Source organism: Vicugna pacos, chromosome 11, assembly GCF_048564905.1.
Source record: "Vicugna pacos chromosome 11, VicPac4, whole genome shotgun sequence".
In the NCBI taxonomy this organism is placed as follows: domain Eukaryota; kingdom Metazoa; phylum Chordata; class Mammalia; order Artiodactyla; family Camelidae; genus Vicugna; species Vicugna pacos.
Window position 1 is genome coordinate 88072116 of NC_132997.1, and position 22347 is coordinate 88094462.

The 22347-nt window shown below is 39.2% G+C and overlaps 1 protein-coding gene across 5 annotated transcripts in view; it reads left to right on the forward strand.

Moving 5' to 3' along the window:
* Positions 1–3377: 3377 nt before the first annotated feature.
* Positions 3378–22347, forward strand: part of ATRNL1 (attractin like 1) — a 626998-nt gene continuing 608028 nt past the window's right edge. For 4 of the 5 annotated variants that reach the window (XM_072971950.1, XM_072971948.1, XM_072971949.1 and 1 more), the window contains exon 1: positions 3520–4059. In XM_072971950.1, coding sequence (XP_072828051.1) covers positions 3767–4059 — 293 coding nt within the window. In that variant the 5' untranslated portion in view covers positions 3520–3766. Of the gene's footprint in view, positions 4060–22347 lie in introns of all 5 variants that reach the window. The other variant, XM_072971947.1, reaches the window with a different exon arrangement.

Below are 22347 nucleotides of genomic sequence, written 5' to 3' on the forward strand. Positions count from 1 at the left end.
GTAGCTGAAAGTGATTTTTTTTTTTTTTTTTACTGTCTACTCTCACAGACCATTCATGCTTTATCAGTGTCTTGAAAATATTGCCCCAATTGCACTAAGCGTCCCTTTGAATGAATACATTTCTGGCTCTCTGGGCCCCACTGTCTGTAGCTCTGACTGGCTGCTTTCAGAAGCCTCATACAAGCCAAATGATGAATGATAACCAGAGTAGAGATGATTCTTTAGTCAAGCAACTGAGAAGGGGCTGCTTTGATTCATTAGTCCAAATAGGATCTTTTCACTTTTTGAATAGCAATCACAAGATCAGTGGATCTATCATTTCTCTTGTTATTAAAAAAAAATCACTTGAATTTCCTTCAAACAATTTGATAATGTGAAGTCTTAGTTTTTTGCCTTTCATTTTATATAGTACCATTGTTAACTGGTATGAATGGAAATGGAACACACTGCCCCAAATATCTAATGGTCCTGATATAAGGCTATTTGTGGAAGAAAAAATATACTTCTCTTATCTTTCCCTTTGAAGAAATTTTAGTAGATAATTCTAACCTTAACCATTTCATCTTACTTCAGTAAAACTGACTTTTCCTCCACCACCTCTTGGGAGTAAATTTTCACCTTTCTGCTGGATTTATGACTGCTATTACCAATACTGTGAATTACTGCAGTGCTGTGTAGCACAGCTAGGATGCTGACTCTACTTCTTTGGAAAAAAGAGGTAACATCGTGTTGAAGTTTTGAAATTTCTTGATCAAGGAAGATATTGAAACATCAGTCAAGATTCCGGGCAAGCTTTATCACTGACTTTTTGTGCAACCACTATAAATCACTTAAGTTTTCTGTGTCTACATTTGTAAAATATGTGACACTCAACTGTACAAGGAACTCCCCATCTAGAGAGTCTAATGGGAGATAAGCTTATCCGGGGATAGGAATCATGTTTTATTCATCTTTGTTTTTTCTTGTTGAAATTCAGAATAGTTACACAGTAAATGTTGACTGAAAGAGTTTGAAAGAAAAATAGGATATAGGGCAAGTGGAAATCCTGTGAGATCATTATGAGAATAATTTTACATACATTTAATATATTCAGCTTGATTCTAAAGGCAATGTTAAGAGGAGGCCTGTGGGACTGCATGTTCTTCAGTGTAATGTAAAGTACTGAGCTGATTATAGTGGTTAGAAGATTAAAAGATATATATTTTTAATGGGCAAACCCATTGCTCAAATATAGCCTCCAGTCAGTATGTGGCTGAGCAGTGATCTCTCTTGTTAAAGTGGCTCCTGTGTACCCTTTGAGTTACCTTCGCCCTCAGTGAAGGTTTTAAGAGCTTGGCCACTTTCCACATGTCTGAAAGCGACTCTACATGAGATGTGAGAAAGATGTGGCTGACTTTAAACTTCTACTGGGATGAGAAGAATGGAGAAGGCAACGGGGATTGTTCATATACGATGAATACTAGAAAGAGTTCTTCTGGATTTTACAGTCATGGAAATTCAAAGGTATGATCCAGAACAATATCCTCCTTTTAATTGTTTTCCCCAAATTTCTCCTCTCTTCCCTCCCCTTCACTGCCCCCCTCCTCCATCCTGAGGAGTCTCTAAGGGGCATCCTGATATGGAAAAGATGTGAGAGGAGGGATCGGTCCTAATTTTTACCTTTGAGGATGACATTTCCGGTATCGATGTTTTGGGGGAGTTGTGACTTGTTTGTCACATAAATGAAAATCATGCTTTTCCTTTGTCTTATTTTACTGCCGAAGGAGCCACCTCTTTCTGGACCTTTTTTCCCCTCCTTAAGTCACTGCTGAGGTATTTGCAAACCAAGCCAACACTTACATTTTATTCACCAAACTAGAACAAAGCATTTGCTAATAGAAACAGTCTGGTAAATAGTGGAAAAAGTGCAGAAGTCAGAGGACTTGTGTTTAAAGCTCTGTTCATTACTTCCTGCTAACCTGTCATTGACAAATCAACCGTTTTGAGTATTTCTCTCCTCATCTGCTAAATGGGGTTAATGGAGGATTTCATTTGCAAAGTGGGGATAACAGAGATTAAAAGAGATGACGTGGGTACATTATGCCCCACACAAACATCAGTTGAAGCTTAATAATACTATGACTGTGTGGTTACAACAAAAACTTTTTCTCTTTTTGCTGTCAGAAATGCCTTTGGAAGATTTCAGTTCTTTTTAATAATGCCTGCTCTTCTCTGGTGGGTATCCAGTAACAGTGCTGTAACTCGAGTATACATGGCTGCAATTTGTGTTCGGCTTCCTTTCTCAAGGGTTCAAACAGCCTGTTTAGAGGAGGCACAAAAGTACAAAGCAAAAATTTCAGCATATGCCATCAAATCTTGGAAAATCATCTAAAGGAGGAAAGATTGCCACTGAAGAAGGAACACGGCTCTTTTCTGGGCATCATCTCTGCTCTTCTGAAAAAAGCCCCGATGTTGCAATATTTTTCAAGGCAGAATATTGTCCCAGATGGAGGAGGAAACACTGACAAGCAGAAGAGATACCTGGGGTTCCGGGGCAGCGTCGGAAAGGGGTGGCGTGTCGGGGGCTCAGAACCTCGCAGCTCTTTGTTGGGGGCGGGGGAGTTACTATTTCCGTGGAAGAAATGGCTCCCCCTGGGAGAGGTCCCTCCGTGGAACCGGCTCCGCGACCCCCGCAGTCCCTAGCCCCCGCCCCTCCCGGTGCTGGCAGACCCCACAACGTGGTCGGACTGCGGTGCCTTTAAGATTTTTGCCTGCTGCACATGCTCAGCTCTTTGTGTGTTGTTGGAGTTTTTCTCTTTTAAGAAAAAAGGAAGAAATAGGCTGGAGGACGGGGAGGAGGATGGGGAGAGCGCTGGGGGGAAAGCGCTGCACTTCTGTAGCTGTAGACGGCGGACGGGAAGGGCTTCTTTTCTGCTGAAGCTGCGAAGCCGGTCCCGAGCTGACCTCTCGTTTGGGGGCTCCGGAGGCGAGCGGGGCCAGCTGCCCTGGCGCGTCGGGGAAAGGGCACCGCGGGCAAGCGGGCCGCACCTGGGGGGCGGCTGTCCCCTCAGCCCGCGGGCCGGGCGGGGTGGGCGCGCGCGGGGCAGCCCCTGGTCCCCGTCAGGGCGGGGCGAGACCACGCGCAGGGCGTGTGGGGGGGAGCGGAGGCACGCGCGAGTGGGGGAGGCGGCCCGGCGCCCCGCGGGCTCCAGCTGCAGCCCTGGCGGCTGGCTAAAGGCACCGGGGAGAACATGGCTGCTGGGGGGCCACCGAGCGCCGGCCCGGCCTGGCGAGGCTGAACTCTGCTTCCCGAGGGCCCCCCTCCCGCGTTGGGCGCGCCCACCCCGGGGCTCCCGTGGCCCCCGCCCTCCCGGGCGCGCGGGGCTGGGAGCCGAGGCAGTCGGCGCGAGCCGCGGGCGAGGCGGGGCCGCGCGCGGGGCCCCCTCCCCCTCCCGCAGGTCCCCCCGGAGCGCCCCGCGCAGCCCGCGCCGCCGGCTCCCGCCTCCGGCCCGGCCCGGGGCGCCGCGGCGGTGGGCTCGGCCTGCTGCGGACAAGGTCAGGAGACCGGGAGGCGATGCCCGAGTGCGACCGGAGGGACTCGAGCGGAGGCGATAGCGGCTGGCATCTGTCCCCCCTGACCGCGGAGCGGGACTGGGGCAGACGCCGGTGAGGAGGAGAAGCGGCGGCGGCAGCGGCGCGGTGCTGTCCCCTCCGGCCGGATTTCCCCCAAGGAGCATCCCTGTCCGCGCCCGCCAGCGCAGCCCCGCGGGGCAGGGGCGCTGGGAAGATGGAGCCGGGGGGCCGGGCCCGCGCTGGCCCCCCGCAGCCGGCGGCCCCGGGGCCGTGGAGGGCTCGGCCGGCGGGCGGCGGCGGCTGGGGCGCCTCCTCCTGGCTGCTGGACGGGAACAGCTGGCTGCTGTGCTATGGCTTCCTCTACCTGGCGCTCTACGCGCAGGTGTCCCAGTCCAAGCCGTGCGAGAGGACCGGCTCCTGCTTCTCGGGCCGTTGTGTCAACTCCACCTGCCTCTGCGACCCGGGCTGGGTGGGGGACCAGTGCCAGCACTGCCAGGGCAGGTTCAAGTAAGTGCGTTCGCCGGACCCCGCACCTCAGCCCTGCCCCGCACTCGTGACGGCCTCCCCCTCCCCGCGGCCTCGGGGCCCGGGGCTGAGAGCCTCCCGCAGCGCGCGCGCGAGCGGGGCCCCGGCTGTTCCCCTCCGGCCGCTGCACCTCGGGGATCCTTGACCCCTCAGCGACCGCCGTGGACGTGAAGCCTTTCCCGATGGTCCAAACGTCCGCAGCGGCTCCGGTCCCCTGCTCATCAACGTTTCCACACGCAGTTACGGTGCAAAAACCGTTTTGTTAGGACACTATTTTTTAACCGAAAATTATGCGCATAACTCGTAAAACACTTGCGCATTGTGAAGTATCCAAACAATACAGAAATGTAAAGGTTAAAAGTTATGTTCTATACCAGTACCTCCCTCTCGCCTCATCTTACTGCCCTCTCTAGCGGTAACCAGTGCTAACGTGTTAGTTTATTTAGTGATGGTGATCATAAGTAGAGTTTATGATGGCTTTACTGTTTGCCACACACTGTTCTGAGCGCCTTACGTGGGTATCACATTTGTTCCTCACAAGTCTATGAATTACTAGAATTATTATACTGGTTTTACAGAGAGAAATCGAAGCAATGAATTTAAGTAATTTGCCCAAGATTGCGCAGTACTATTGGCTCGGTTGTGATTCCCAATCAGCCAGCTTAACCCTAGAACGTTTACTTTTAGCCAGTATACTGTGTTCAATTTGCTAGGACAGTCCTGAATTGAGAAATACAAGAGTGACTTTGGGTTAGGTAAGAGGGTGAAATACCTGGACTTTTTAATGAGATGGAGAGAACAGATTTTTCTAACTGGTTATTTGACCGTCAGTTGTGTGGGAGCATCCCTTTGGTTTTTCTGAAGCTCAAGGCCCTAAGGAGTTTGCTTTACAACAGTGAAGATACTTTGTTTATTTGTTGATGTTTATTGGTTGCTGCCTAGTATGAAAAGAAATGGGTGAATGTGGGGGAGCGGCAAATAAGATAGTTGAAGCCAATAGGGTATTCATCTGACAACTTGCGGACAACAGTCATTAAGTCAATCAACTTCTTAGTCTTGTAGATACTTCACACGAAATTTGCTTGCTGGGTTAGTGGGTCTGAAATTGCACTATGTGGATTACTAATACTTACTGTCAGATGATGGCAAAATCTAAGTGAAATATCTCTTGGGCTCTAAAGCAAAGGTAGGATTATGGTTCATCTTATTGATATATTGAAGGACAATTTCCTGGGAATTTTAAATAGTTCATTTTCCTTTTTTTTTTTTCTTTCTTCAAACTTCTTGGTTAAGACAGTGCTGCTTAAAGCTCATTGTAAAAGTATAGTTTCTGAAATGGCACTTTTAAATTTAAGTAGCTCTTACCATTTAATGTACAGCAAGTTTTTGGAAGTGAAATCTCAGAATGAACTTTTATGAAATTCATTTGTAGCAATAGCTTGAAATGTTTCCTAGCTTTATACTTTCACAAATTAGTGTTGTAGTTTTTTTTTAATACTTAAAAAATTGGTAGAGGTACCAATTAAAAGCTTTAAAAAGTGTTTCAAGCTCAGCAAAACTATCTTACTGATTTGTGCTTGTTAGTATCCTTTTTCACTTAAGTGTTTTTAAACTTTTGCTGTGATCGTAGCAGCCAGTTTCTTTACCTAACAAGTGAGGATTTTGAACATAAGAACTGGTAGCCAACAATGAAAAAAAACCACATCCATTTTTTTACATCCTTTTATGCATAAATAGGAAGATTGCCTGACTGATATGTAATTTAGGGATATTGGCCTTTGGGTGGTAGGATTTACTCTGTCTAAAGAGGACAAAAATTGCTGTAGTCCTGGGAAGCTTCTGTGTACAGTTTATAGTAGTGGAATTGTTAATCAGCTAGATCAGCAGCCTGTAACCTCACTGACAGATGTCCCAGTTAGTAGGAGAGCGCACAGATCAAGTTAAAACCAGCTTAAACAATATAGAGAGATGATTTTTCATAAACAATGAGTAAAAGAGGAACAATTTTTTTTTAAATGTAGATATAGTTAAATAACAATAGGTCCTGAACTAATCATTGAATATTCATTTCCTTGGAAGCTATTTCCTGTGATTCATTGTACTCTTATCAGTAAGTACTTGCTCATTTCTCTGTGGAATACGAACTGTTAATTAGAGTCAATATAACTGGTACAACTCTGGGTTTTGTTATGTATATTCTTAGGGTAAGAAAACATGGTATTTAATGTTAAAGGGAGAAGTCAGTTTAGAAGAAAAGAGTTCTTCCTGGTACGTGGTAACCTAAGAAAGGTTTATTTGAGGATGGTGGCTTGTTTTATCCAGTATTTGAAGTAATAACACAGTGGGAAGGACTTTAACTGGAAATTCTCACTTCATTAATTATCTTGAAAATCTTTTACTAAGCTGAAGGATAGCAACCTAACAAACAGACATCAAAAATGATCAATCTTGGTGAGCAGGTGTCAAAATTAATTGGCTGGTTCCATGGTAACTTAGCCCTGTTTCTACTATAGAGATTTCACTAGGGAATGAATACTTCTTCAAATGCTTCTTTCGAATGGAAGATTGATGCCTGGGGGGAGCAATGCAGAAGCAAATATGGTATCTAAAGTGGTACTTCAGTCCTCTTAGGATTGACTTCAGTATTCTGCTTCCATTTGAAAAGAATAAAACTTTCAGAATTACAAGCCACTTCTCACATAGGTAAAACAAAATGAATACTGATTTTCAGCTAAAGCTAGACTGAAAGACTTAAGACTGAGAATCAGAAAGGACAGTGCCAATTTGAAATATAATAATCAAGGATCTGATATATGCAAATCTGAATGACATTTACTTGAACACCTTCGTATAACATTGGGCTAGAAAATGTTTTACTATAAACTCTATTTGAATGAATAACATTCTCTTTTAGAAGCTAGTTCTTTAGAATTATTTTTGTGGAGTAGTTGTAATTTGTTTGTATAAATTTATGTTTTGAGTTCAAACTTGGACATTTTCTTGCAAATGTGACTTGGGAACCTAAGACTTCTAATTTCTCTTAGGTAAACAAAATAACTGAAATTAATATTCTGAGATTGCAAAATATATTATGACTATTTTATAAATGTAAATTTATTTTAAAAACACATTTATTGAATATTTCCCTAAAATCATCTATTCAGTCTTATTGTATGTTCAGTGTATATAGATATTATTTAACCTTTTAGGTCAGTCAGATATGGATACTGAATTTCACACATTTATAATGGAAGAAATCTATTTCTGTTTTGACAGCAAAATGAAGATACAATATCAGGAGTGAGGTTGTTATTGCAAATAGAAAGGGGCAGGGTTAAGTGTATAAATATTTTCCCAAAGTTTTTATTTAAAAACTCCCAGCATAGTGTGTACACTCACATATTTATGTTATTATATTAATTATTATATTAATTCTTTTTATTAATAGTAGGGAAGCTATCAGTAGCTATAAAGTTAAATTGAATGTTCCCTGTCCCTGGATCTTCATTATTTCAAATTAAGATTGTGATGTATCATTTATATCCATGGCTTCTTTTTACATTATTAAACCATAAAATCACAGAGTAGAATTTTCAGGTAATTTAAATTGAGTATTTCTGGGATCTAAAACTGATAAGTTACTTGTAGTAGCATGGTTTTCAGGACCACATGTTTGCATGATTTGGCTCCTGTGGAAGATTAGACTCACCCCTCCTTTTTTCCTGCATAGTTTTTTTAAACTTCCTTAAAAATGTCACTTTTTTTGGACTCAAGGCATTTCACATATGCTGTTATATCTCTCTGAACCCTCTTTTCTATTTGGTCTTTGCTTGGCTGATTACTAAACATCCTTCAAATCTTAGTTTCTACTAGTATCTCATGGAAGCTCTTCTGACTCTTCAGACTGGGTTACCTCTTACTATGTACTCTTGAAGCACTAGTTTTCCTTTTTAGTACTTTCAGAATGAATTATTTAATTAAAATTGTAAGTTTTCTTTAAATTATTTTAAGAGTTTTATTGATGGATAATTGATATGCAATAAACTGTACGATTTAAAAAATTTTAGTTTATGTACACACCTCTGAAACTATCACTACAATCAAGATCATAAAACTATCCATCACACCCAAAAATTCCGTGTACCCCTTTGTAACTCCGCTCTCCTTTCTACTGCTTCTCCTCACCCCCAGGCAACTACTGAGCTGCTTCCCTTCACTATAGATTTGTGACAAAATAACAAACTCTTTCCCAAAGTAGTTGTATCATTTTGCATTTCCACCAGCAGTGTATGAATGTTGTAGTTATTTCACATCCTCTCCAACACTTAGTGTGGTCAGTCTTTCAAATTTTAGCGGTTCTAATAGGCATGTAGTGATATATCATTGTAATTTTAATTTGCATTTCCCTGATGACTAATGATGTTGAGCATCTTATTATGTCCTTACTTACCTTCCTGTTTAATTTGCTGGAAGAATTTGTGTAAAATTGACGTTATTTCTTCATTATGTGTTTGATAGAATTCACCAGTGAAGCCTTCGAGGCCTGGAGTTTTCAAAGTCCAAATTTAACTTATTTAATATAAATTCAGTAGATATAACTACAAGTTCAACTTATTTAATATATGTAGGGCTATGTGACTAGAATCTATTAACATTTATTGGCCAGAATATTGACTATCTTGGTAAATATTCCTTGTGTATGTGAAGAGAATGTGTGTTGTGGTGTTGATATGTGGAGTGTTCTGTAAATTTCATTTAGGTCAGGTTGTTTGATGACTTTGTTCAAGTTTTCTAAAACCTTTCTGATTTTCTGTCTATTCTATCAGTTATCGAGAGAGGGTATTGGAATCTTTAATTATAGTTTTATATTTATCTGTTTCCCTTTGAAGTCTTAACTGTTTTTGCTTCAAGTATTTTGAAGCTCTCTTATAGCTGTATGAAATTTTTTATTATATCCTCTTGGTAAATTGACCCCCTTTTCATTATGAAATGACCATTTGTTGAAAAGACTATTCTTTTTTCATTGATGTTTGTGCACCTTTGTTGAAAATTAGTTGGACATCTCTGTTTCTTTATCTGTTTCTTAATTTTGTCTATTCCATTGATGCATGTATCCATCCTTTAGGGAATCCCTCTCTTTTGACTACTGAATCTTTATATTGAGTCTTGAAATTAGTGAGATTTCTCTGACTGTTTTTATTTTTGAAAATTCACTTGTTCATTCCAATTCATTTGTTTTTCCACATAAATTTTAGAATCAACTTGTCAGTTCCTTAAAAAAAATCATACAGGGATTTTGATTGAGATTGTGTTGATTCAAGAGATCATGTTGGGAAGAACTGACATCTGGATAATGAATTCTCTAGTCCATCAACATGATGTATTTCTTCATTTACTTAGGTTTTCATTGATTTCTTTTATCAGATACAGATCCCGCATATATTTTGTTAGGTTTGTACCTAAATAATTTGTGTTCTTGGATGCTATTGTAAGTGATAGTGTTTCTTTTAATTTCAGTTTCCAATTGTTTCTTTTAATTATGTAGAAATGTAGTTGATTTTTGTGTATTGACTTTGTATTCTGCAATGTTGCTAAGCCCACTAGGTTTCAGTAGCTTTTTTTTGGTAATTCCTTGGGATTTTCCACATAGACAATCGTGTCATCTCTTTTACTTCTTCTTTTTGCATTATGTGCTCTTATTTTTCTTCTTGCTCTGTTGTACTGACTAGGACTTTCAATTGAATAAGAATGTAAGAGTGGATATACTTGCCTTGTTCCCAATCTTAGGTGGAAGACATTCAGTCCTTAAACATTAAGTATCATGTTAGCTGAGGCTTTTTGTAAATGCCCATTATTAGGTTAAGGAAGTTACCCACTGTTCCTATTTTGTGAGTTTATTAATATGAGATAATAGAAAATATACATTGGTCTCTGGCCCCAGTTCCTGGCACAGAACTCCTTATAATTTCCTAAGTAATAAGAGCATTGGGAGCATCTCTTGTTCTAATACTAGTCTTTTACCTTTGTTCCTAACACATTGCTCCTGAAACCCTTGTAATTTCCTCGGTGACAGGAATGTGTTTCATTCTAATGAGGTGACTGTGGGTGGGCTCCTGGCTGGCTCCTGGCTGAGGGCAGGTTACCAGAAAGACCAAGTCATGATTTGAAGCTTGGAATCTTCAGCCCTGCTCCTCTTTCTCTTGAGAAGGGAGAAAGGATAATGGCTGAAAATGAAGATAATGATCGGTCATGCCTACATGATAAAGCCTCCACAAAATCCCCTTACGGGGTTCTGAGAGCTTCCAGGTTGGTGAGCACATGGAAGTGCTAGGAGAGAGGTGGGCCTGGGCAGTGCAAGGACATTCTGAACCCTTCCCCCATACCTGCTGTGTATCTCTTCCATCTGGCTGTTCCTAAATTGTATCCTTTTATAATAAACCAGTGATCTAGTAAATAAAATGTTTGAGTTCTGGGAGCCTCTCTAGCAAATTAATCGAACCCAAGGAGGGGATCATTTTATCCCCCAGTCTATGGCCATTTGGTCAGAAGCACAGGTAATAACTGGGCTTGCAACTGGTGCTTGAAGTGGGGTGGGGCAGGGGCAGGCTTGTAGGACTGAACCCTTAACCTGTGAAATAGGATGCTATCTCTGGGTAGACAGTGTAAGAACTGAGTTGAATTCTTGGACATCTTATTGATGTCTGCAAATTCCTCTGTGGTGGGGAAAAACCTCCATATGTTTGGTGACCAGAAGTGAAGGGTTTGTGTGAGTAGTAAAGGAGACTCACAGGGAAGAAACCCACAGTAGGGAAGACCTGAATTTTTTCCTACACAGGAGAAAAAAAAAGCTGAGTTTTTCCATTTACAATCATGTGTGGGATGTTGAATTTTATCATGTTTTTCCTATATCTATTGAGATAGTCATTTGGGTCTTCTTCTTTAATTTGTTGATATTGGAAAATTAAATTGCGTTTCAAATGTTTTAATCAGCCTTACAGTCCTGGGGTAAACCCCACTGGGTCAGAATGTATTATACTTCTTATATATTGTTGGATTTAATTTGCTAATATTTTGTTAAGGATTTTTGCTTCTATGTTCATGAGGGATATTGCTCTGTCATTTTCTTTTCTTGTAATGTCTTTGGTTTTATTATGGTAATACTGGCCTTACAAAATGAGTTAGGAAGTGTTCCTCCTTCTTACGTTTTCTGGAAGAATTTGGGTAGAAATGCTATTACGTTTTTCTTGAATGTTTGCTAAAGTTGTCAGTGATGCCATCTGGGTCTGGGCTTTTCCTGTGTGGAAGGCCTGCTGCTGTGACTTCAATGCCTTTAATAGATGTAGGGGTATTCATTTTATTTATTTCTTGAGTGAGTTTTGGCAGATTGTATCTTACAGAGGATGGGTCCATTTCATCTAAGTTTTCAAATTGATGGCCATGAAGTTGTTCATAATATTTCCTTATCCTTTTAAAGTTTGTGAGGTCTTTAGTGATATTTCTACTTCTGTTTCTGACATTTGTGGTTTATGTTTTCTTTTTCCTTGCCTAGTCTGGCTTGACACTTATTAATGTTACAGATCTTTTCAAACAATATGTATTTGGTTTCATTGATTCCTGCTATTTTTTTTCTTTTGTTGTTGTTTTCAGATTCATTGATTTCTGTTTCCTTTGGTTTTTAATTTGCTTTTCTTATTCTAGTTTTTTAAGGTGAAAAGCCTAGATAATTAATTTGAGATGTTTCTTCCTTTTAATAAAAACATTTTAATGCTATACATGTTCTTCTAAGCACTGCTTTAGCTGAATCTCGCATATTATGATATGCAATACTTTGGTTTTTACTTAGTGTGATTGAACTTGAGACATTCTCTTTGGCTTATGTAGAACTGTTTTTTTTTAAATTTTCAAATATTTGGGAATTTACTAGAGATTTTTCTGTTATTTATTTTTAGTTAAATTACATTATGTTTAAAGAACGTGCCTTGTGTGATTCTAGTTCTTACAAATCTGTTAAGACTTGTTTTTTGGACAAAATATGGTGTATTGTGGTGAATTTTACATGTGCAGTTGAAGGAATGTCTATTCTGCTATTGAGTGGAGTGTTACAGAAATGTCTGGAAGGCCACGTTGGTTGTTGGTGGTGTTCAGATCTTCTATATCCCTGATTATATTCATTCTTCCTTCTTATTCTGTTGATTACTGAGGGAGGAGTACTGAGTCTCCAACTATAATTACGGATTTGTCTCTTTGTCTCCTTTCACTTCTATCAGTTTTGCTTCTTGTATTTTGAAGCTTTTTTTGTAGATGCATACATAATTAGAATTAAGTATTTTTGGTGAACTGATCCATTCATCATAATATAACTTCGTATCTCTTTTTCTTTGCTTTGAAGTCTAGTTTGATATTAATAGCCACTCTTGCTTTCTTCTGATTATTATTGGTATGATGTATCTTTTTTGACTTGGACAGAATAGTGTGTGTGAGTACGAATGTATGCATGTATATATGTGTGTGTGTGTGTGTGTGTGTGTGTGTGTGTGTATATGTATATATATATATATATATATATATATATACATATTAAATCCAATTGAATAATCTCTGTCTTTATATTGGTTTGTTGAGACTACTTACATTTAATATATTTGAATTTTTTTAGTATTCCATTTTAATTTTCTGTCGGCCCTTTGGGTGTATGTCTTTCTATTATTTTTGTAGTTATACTAGATTACACTATGCATAGCTAACTTTTTATAGTCTATTCAGAATTAATAATAAATTACTTCAAGTAAAGTTAAGAAGGTTTAGAATCATATAGTTCCATTTATCCTAACCCACTGACCTTTGTTATAATTGTCATATATATTACATCTACACATATGGCAAGTCTCACCAGATAAAGTTACAAATTTTGCTTTCAGTGATCATACATATTTTAAAGGACTTAAGGAGGGGAATAGTCTTTTTTTTTTAATTGAAGTATAGTTGGTTTACAGTGTTTCAGGTGTACAACAAAATGGTTCAGTTGTACATATGTATATATATATTCTTTTTCAGATTCTTTTTCATTCTGTGTTATTATAAGGTATTGAATATAGTTCTTTGTGCCATACAGTAGGTCCTTGTTTATTTTTTATATACTGGTGTGTATCTGTTAATCCCAGATTCCTAATTTATCCCTCCCTCCCCTTTCCCCTTTGGTAATGTAAGTTTGTTTTCTAAGTCTGTGAGTCTATTTCTGTTTTGTAAATAAGTTCATTTGTATCTTTTTTTTTTTTCAGTTTCCACATGTAAGTGTTATCATATGATATTTGTCTTTGTCTGACTTATTTCACTTAGTGTGATCATCTCTAGGTCCATCCATCTTGCTGCAAATGGCATTATTTCATTCTTACTATGAGTGTGCATGTGTGTGTTTATATATATATAGATAGATAGATAGATAGATAGATAGATACAGATATAAGATGTGGTGTGTGTGTGTGTATGTATGTGTGTATATATACACACACACACCACATCTTCCTTATTCATTCATCTGTTGAACATTTAGGTTTTCCCATGTCTTAGCTATTGGTTTGTTGGTATTTTCTTGAGGATTTTTTTGCATCTATGTTCATTAGTGATTTTTTTTTTTTTTTTTGCTATCTTTGTCTGGTGTTGGTATCAGGGTAATGGTGGCCTCACAGAATGAATTCAGAAGTGTTCTTTCCTCTGCAGTATTTTTGGGAATAGTTTCAGAAGGATAGGTGTTAAGTCTTTTCTGAATGTTTGGTAGAATTCATCTGTGAAGCCATCTGGTCCTGGACTTTTGTTTGTTGAGTTTTTAAATTACTGATTCAGTTTCATTACTGGCAGTTGGCCTGTTCATATTTTCTATTTCTTCCTGGTTCAGTCTTGGGAGATTGTATTTTTCTAAGAATTTGTCCATTTCTTCCAGGTTCTCTAGTTGCACATAGTAGTCTCTTACGATCCTTTGTATTTTTGTGGGAAAATAATCTTTTTTGTTTTCTCAGTTATCTACTCTTCCTTTTACTCTTTGTTTACTTCTCAAGATACACATTTCCTCGTAGCATCATTCCCTTTTGTCTGGATTATTTTCCTTTGCATTTCTTTTTGAACATGACTGCTGCTGATGTATTTTCTTAGTTTTCCTTGTTCTGAGAGTATCTGTGTCTTTTTTAATAAAGCATATTTTCTCAAGTACAGAATTCTGTGTTGACAGTTCTTTTCTTTCAGCACTTTAAAGATGTTGCTTGACACTCTTCTGGCTTCCATGGTTTCCGATGGGAAATCTGCAGTCATTCTAATTGTTCTTCATATATAGAGAATGTCATTTTTTTTTCTAGCTACCTTCAAGCTTTATACATCTTTTGTTTTCAGCACGTCAGATTCTGGTGTATCTGGATGTGGCTTTCTCTGAATTCAGTCTGGTTACGGCTTGCTGAGCATCTTGAGTTTTTATTTCTGTCTTTTACCAAATATAAGATTTAAAAAAAAAAGATAATTTCTTCAAATACGTTTTTCTACACCAATCCTTTTCTCCTCCTGGGACTTCAGCGATGCTAATGTTATGCTTTGGTTTAGCATCACAGAACTGGAAGCTCTGCTAGCTCTCTTTTTTTTCTTGTATCTTTTTTTCTTTCTTCAGATTGTACAGTTTCTGTTGAACTATCATCAACTTCACTGACTGTCTCCTCTCCGACCTTCATTATGCTTTTGAACCCATCCAGTCATTTTTAAATTTAAGATATATTTTTCATTCCTAACATTTCTGTTTTTTTTTTTTTTATGATTTCTGTTTCTCTGGTGAAAACTTCTCTCCCCATTTCATTGAAGTGTCTTTACCCGTACCTCGTGGAGTCCTGTTGTAATAGCTAACATCTTTGTCTGATGATTCCAGTTTCTAGATTTTCTTAGGATTGACGTCTGTTGATGACGTTTTCCATTGAAAATTCATTTCTTATTCCTGGCTCTTTGTATGTTGAGTAATTTTGGATTTATTCTGGGCATTGTGAATGTTATGTTGTGTGGGTTCTGGGTCCTGTTATTCCCTGGAGAATGTTGATTTTTAAAATCTGTTTACTTATTTATTTTTATTTAGTAGGCAACTGACCAGTTAGGTTTGAGTAGCAACTTCTCCGTCTTGCTTTCTGAGGGCAGTGGTTCTAATCTCAGTTCCATTTTTAAAACCTTTGACTCTGAATGCACACATGCCACTCAGGGATTAGTCTGAATCTTGTACAATGTTTTAAATTTTAATTCAGTTCTGAAAGCCTTTGTTAAGCTGCTTTTGGGTCTGCCCCACACATGAGCAGCTCAGATTGAGCCTGAGTCTTATGTGTGTTCATAAGAATTAGGGTATTTCCATTTTCAGCTCTCCCTTGCAATTTCCCCGCACTCTCTGGCTTGAAGGGGCCGAACTTTCTTTTCCCCCAGTTATTCTTGCTGCTAAAGAGACAGTTTCTCTTAAGAGCTGATCTGCACATGCATGTGCTGCTGCTGGTCTCTCAGGGTTTGCATCCTTGCCATCTCTGTGGCCATTGTCTTAGTGAAGTCCCAAAATTTTCCTTCTTGAGTTGTTGCAGTAGCCCTTTAACTGATCTCTCTGCTTCTGTTTTTTTTTTCTTCTCTCTCTTGCTAATCTAGCCTTTACTGCTGCCAGAGTTTGCTTTATAAAACAAAAATTTGATCATATCTCTCTCTTGTCTAAGAGCTGGAGTATTTAAGGTAGTGAGTGATGCCAGGGTTTCTGAAGAAGCATCTGTTGTCAGACAAGTTGTTGTGCTCCTCTAGATGGTGTGGCATCTTCCTCTCTCTCTCTCTCTCTTTTTTTTTCTCTTTGGTTTTCAGAAATTTGGTTATATGTGTGTGGATATGGACTTCTTTGAGTGTATCTTGTTTGTTATTTGCTCAGCTTCTTGCTTTGTAGGTTTATAGCTTTCTCAAAATTTGCAAAACATTGTTATCATTTCTTCAGATATTTTTTCAGCTCCAGGCTTTTTTCTTCTCTCCTTCTGTGACTCAGATCTTTTGTTATTGACTTCAGGTCACTAAAGCTCTGTTCATTTCCTTCAGTCTGTTTTCTTTCTATTCAGATTGGATGATTTTTTATTTATATATCTCTGTGTTCACAGATTCTTCCCTCTGTCTCTTCCATTCTGCTCTCGGGCCCATCTTGTGAGTTTTTATTAAAAAGTTTTATTTATTATAGTTTCCCATTTTGTTATTCTTTATGTCTTCAGTTTCTTTGCTTGCTTTGCTGAAACTTCAATTTTTATATTTGTTATGAAAGTCATGGTACCTGCTGGTTATCTCCTCTCAAGTGAGTTGAGATTTTGTATGGCAGGTAATTTTGGATTGTATTGTGGATATCTTGAGTCTTGTGTATGAGACTCTGGTTCCTATTTAAATATTCTGTTATAGAGGCAGTCAACTCATTTTGTCATATATGACCTAGCTCGCTTTTTAAAAATGACAGCTTTCTTGAGTTATAATTTACATACCATAATATTCATACATACCATAATACCTTTTTAAACTGTATGATTCAGTGGTCTTTAGTATATTCAGAGAGTGGTGCAACCATCACCACTCTCTAGATTTAGAACTCCTTCATCACCCCATTAAAAAACCCCCATTTGCAGTCTCTCCATTTTCCCTACCCACCAGTTCTGCTAATCTAGGCAGCCACTAATTTACTTTCTTCCTCTATGAATTTACTTATTATGGACATTTCATATACATGGAATCATACAATATATGGTCTTTTGTCACTGGTTTCTTTCACTTAATATGTTGTCAAATTTATTGCATGGCTATTCTACACTTTATTTTTCTGTTCATCAACTGATGGACATTGGGTTGTTTCTGTCTTTTTCATATTATGAATAACGTTGCTGTGAATTTTTGTGTGCAAATTTTGGCGTGGACATATGTTTTAATTTCTCGTGTATGTACTAGGAGTGTGCTGGCTCACTTTTGTGCTCAGATTTGAATGCCAGTTTAGTTTGAGACCCTTGGCTGTACCATTCTGCTCTGCCTTACTTGTCCGCTTCCTGGAGACCATTCTGAAACCCAGGTGGTACTCCGTTCTAAAAGTTTCGCTGTGTTGATTCTGACCGTGGACCACCTGAGGGTGTGCCTAGTCCTTCATACACCTTCATACACCATACAAAGAGTCCCCCTTCTCACCTTCCTCATCTTTGTAATTTCTTCCCATTCTCTAGTTAGGAGGAACAGGGGTACTGAGTCCGCTGCCGTTTGCCTAAGTGCAGGGTACAGATGGTCCACCCGACGCGGCCTCTGCAGCTGCTGCGCCCCCCAGTGGTGAGAGGCAAGGGTGCTGCTTCTTTGCAGATGAGTGCTGAGTGTGGGGTAGGGGTGGCTGAAGGGACTGCACCCCTGCATCCTCCCTCGGTGGGCTAGGAGGGTTACTTACTTGTTTTATAGGGAAAATAGAAGCATTTAGAAAATAAAAGCTCTGTGTAAATCAGGAACTTTCAAGTTGATCCTGTGTCTCTTAAAAAATAGAAAATTAAAGAGCGTTTTCCGTGTTCTGATGTATTAAGTTTAATGCCAGGCTTCATTTGTACTTTATGGCAATGTAATTATGCTAATAGGGAATTTTTTTTTCTAGAAAATAGAACTTATTCTATTTCATGTAAGATTAATATTAATAGCATTAAAGAGCATTTCACAAGTTAAATTATGAGTTTAGAGGAGCAGTGATCTAATGTGGTGAAAAGAGCTCTTACAAGTATTGCCTTTTTTTGTTGTTGATGAGAATTCTGTGAGGTAGATGATATTATTCTCACTTTACAGTGGGAATAGAGAGGGAGAGACCTGAAGCAATTATTTACGCAAAGTCTGATAGCTACTAAGCGACAGATGAGTTGCCAAAACTTGTCTGTCTGGCTCTTTTTCCACAACAAGCCATCCTCTACCCTTCAGTACGAAGTTTCTCTTTAGTTATAAATTCATAGTCTTCTTGATTTCCGGATAGCATAAGCGTACTCAAGAACCTGAGTTTTGGTACCAAACTGATAAGGGTTTAAGATCTGTTTCTGCCAGTGTGCCATGAACATTACATGGATTTGCTCTTCTACTTTGCTGAACACTTGATAGTATTATCTCGTGACGTTTTAAAAACAATCTTATGAAATAAGTACTGTTGTTACAACTATTTTACACACAAGGAAAATGAGACTTGGAGAGATTGAATAACATAACCATTAAGTGACTGAGCTGAGATTCTTGCAGTGCTTCTAAAGTTTTGCCTGTTTCCTACCCAGCAGAAAAGCAGTAGCTTCTGACTGGTGAGTTAAGGGGGAAAAACTGGGCATGCAAGGCTCAGCCAGTTCAGAGAGTAAACATTCTACGTACCTTCTTCCGTACAGTAAGGGCCCTGCCTGGAAATACGGACCAGCAGTTACTGTGTAAAGCCTGTTGCCCAGTGGGCCTGACTATTCTTTGTTCAGTGGTTGTGCTGGTACCAAAACCATATTCCTTGATAGACAGGATTTATTGTTTCAGACACTTTGTCATATTAAAACGATTACATCTTCTTATTTTTGTAATATCTTAAATTTGTTTTTAATTCATGGCCAGACTAGAGAAGGACACTCTGATTTAATTTTAGTATTGTTTAATTTTTGTGCTGGTTTTCCTGCATTTAGTAGTGTCCATTCTTGTATTATAAACAGTTCAGCATGCTTATTTGATTAAGGACTCTAGATGGGGCAGTTTCAGTGAGATGAGGCATCGGCAAGGCATGTGGACACATGCAGGCATCCAGACAGGGCCTGGCAAACTTCTTCCCTAAAGGGCCAGACAGTGGGTGTTCTAGGCTTTGTGGGCCGGATGGTCTCTGTTGCACTGCTCGGCTGTGTCCTTGCAGCCTGTTAGCAATCTCAGATGTATGTAAACAAACGGGTGTAGTTGTGCTCCAATATAAGTCTGTTCACACAAACAGGCAATAGGCCAGTAGTTATGGAGCCCTGATCTGCCATGTCAGTATGGTTCTCAATTTAAGAACACGAGTGCCACAAAATTAAAAAAAAAGTTAATTGTTTGAAACTTAGAACGCATCGTAGAAACAACGTTAGAGACAGTAGTTGTGTAAGAGGCTTATGTTACCTTTCACGTAGCTGGACTGTATGCTACCTCGGTTTTTGAAATATCTACGCAGCTGGAATGGAAAGATGTTAAGGAGTGAGAAGTGGAGAAATAGACTGGAAACTAGGTGTTTGTGGTCAGAGTGTGATCTTGCAGGGTAAGACTTCTCAGTTTTAGAAGAGGAACTGTTTCAGGTTGTGAAGATGTCCAGAGCGTGTGCTTTGCTCTAGCAGCATGGAGGCCAAGCTGCAGAAGAGGTGAGGGAGCTGAGAAGGGAGGATTGCTCCTTCCGTGTCGTGGGGTGGTGGGAGTCTTCCCTCCCTTACTGCCCACCTCTCGGTGGTGAGAAAGGATTTTCCTTTCCTTTTATCTTGGCTGGGGTCCGTCCCCCAGGTTTCCAGTAGAGTGGAAGTGGGGAAAAGGAGACCTCTGTGCAGCGAGCAGAGACAAAGGGAGGCTCTCTGTCGGGGCTTTAGTGCTGGGGGTTGGGGATGAAGGGAGAGAAGGCGCTCAGGGGCCGTGGTGAGTAGAGTTTCCTTGTAAGTCTGTGTGATTGTGCCTCTGAAGGGGAAGGGGATGGGACAGAGTGGCTGGTGTTCATGTGCTCCCGCTGGGTAGTCTAGGTGGGGAAACAAGGAGTTCCTTCGCATCACCTCTTTTCGGTGGAAGATTGGGTTATAGTGGCAGCTCCTAGAGTATATATTTCTTTAGAAGAAGGGAGATATATTTTAAACTATGATAGGAGTTGGGTGGGAAACAGGACAGGACTGGGTCAGTTGAGTAGGTGGGGCTGTAGACAAATAGAGGGGTTTTGGGGAAAGAAATCCCCAGTAGTGGTAGAGGGATGTATTCCTAACTCGGAAGATGGGTTATATTGTAGGTGATAGTTGTAAGGCTGTCTACTCTTAAATTTCCAGCTTCGTTTTCTTATGAGAGGAACTGTAGAGTTTGTGGCTATGTATTACTGTGCCTTTTGGATATGTTACACTTCTCTTGCATTAAAGAAGAAATTGAAATAGAAGTGGCTGTGTAGAGACGTGGAACAAATGAGAATTTTCTCTAAAATTAAGGCTCTGAGGCTTTAAACTGTTATTACACAGGCTTTATTTCTGTCTGATAGTTTGTATCATTAGATTCAGCACTGATTTTGGAAGTTTTTACAATTTAAATTAGAGCAATATTTTGATTTTAAGGGTTTGTTACAACTGTCATTTAGAAGCTAGGGAGAAGGATTTCTTAATAGACCCTACTGAGGGAATCAAAATGAGGCTTAGATCCAGAGGAAACTTGTACACAGAATTTCCTATTTTATTTCCTTGCTTTTTGAGAGAATGGAAATATGTGATTTTAAGGTTGTGATAATAAAATTTCTAAGTTTTCATTTATGTTCTCTATTTGTTGAGACATCATTTTCCTAATTAGCTCCTTGTTCATGGTTTCCTTTAGCATTTTTGAGTCTATTTAAAATGGTTGATGTAAAGTCTTCATGTAGTAAGTGCAATGTCCATGTTTCCTCAGGTAGTTTCTGTTAATTTCTCCTGTGAATGAGCCATACTTTTTGTTTCTTTGTATATTTCATAATTTTTTGTTTGAGACTGGACATTTGATTATTATAATGTGACAACTCTAGAAATCAGAGTATTTGTTTAATGACTTTTCTAAACTATTTTTGGAATGACTGTGTTCTTTGTTGTGTGTGGTTTCTAAAGTCTCTGTTCCTTTAGCTTGTGGTCAGCTGGTGTTTTGATGTACATTTCCTGAATGCCTGGAACCAAGAAAAGATAAAGAACTCTTCCTGTCTCTGCAGATTGACTCTGCTGGGACACTCCTTCGATGGTTAGCCAGGTTGATGATGACTCTGCCTTGGCCTTAACTTCCTTCTTGCTCTGAATCTAAAAATTAGCCACAGGTGGAAGTGTACAGTCTTCTTCTCAGGTCTTTTCTGAGCATGCAGTCTCAGAAAAGTCTCCTTGGGAATGCATGTGGCTTCCCAAATTCCCATGTGTACATCCATACACTAGATAACTTTTTCATGTCCTAATTCTTAAAAGAATCTCTCTCCCAAGATTTTCCTCACAGGCTCTTGGTGTATTTGTTTGCTTCTACTGTAATGTCTTGTAATGATGTTCCTATTTTTCTTTTTGATAATGGTAATGATCATTATTATTGTTATATTTTTTGTGATCAAAGTTTTGCCAGGGGTTTATTGATTTTATTAGCATTCATTAAGACAACTTTTAGTTGTGTTAATTTTCTTTATTGTATGACTATTTTGTACTTCTGAGATTTCTGTTCTTTATTATCCCTTATATTTTCTTTTGCTTTAATTTATAGTTCTTTTTCTGACTTCTTGACATGCAGCTTTGGATAGCTGATTTTTAACTTTCCAATATATATATATTTAGAGCTATAAATTTCTCTCCAAACACTGCTGGAGCTTCATCTCATAAATTTTGATATGTTGTGATTTTAGTATTAAAAATTAAAGATTTTTCTAATTATCCTTGGGCTTAGAATTCTGTTGTTTAATTTTTAAACATTTGGGGATTTTTATTTTTGCGTGGTCACTGTATATGAGGCTGCCGCTAATTACAAGGCTTTTGGATGCATGATTACTATAGCCAATTGCCATTGATGGATTAAATTGATTTAATTCAGTTCTGGTGTTACTTGTTGCGACTTAAGGACAAGTACAGGCTTACCTCGGAGATGTGCATGTTTCAGTTCTGGATCACCACAATAAAGCCAATATTGCAATAAAAAAGCTACATGAAATTTTCAGTTTCCCAGCAGATATAAAAGTTATGTTTATGTTACACTGTAGTCTGTTATGTGTACAGTAGCATTGTGTCTAAAAAATGTGCATACCTGAACTAAAACATGCTAGCCATCATCTGAGTTTTCAGCAAGTCACAATCTTTTTGCTGGTGGAGGGTTTGAAATACTTTGAGAATTACCAAAATATGACACAGAGACACAAAGTGAGCAAATGCTATTGGAAAAATGGCAGCAACAGACTTGCTCCACGAAGGGTTGCCACAGACCTTCAGTCTGTAAAAAACGCAGTGTCTGTGAGGTGTGATGGAGTGAAGTGTGATAAAACAAGGTGTGCCTGGAATCACTAGAGAGGGCAAGGATTTATTTTTCTCACTGTCA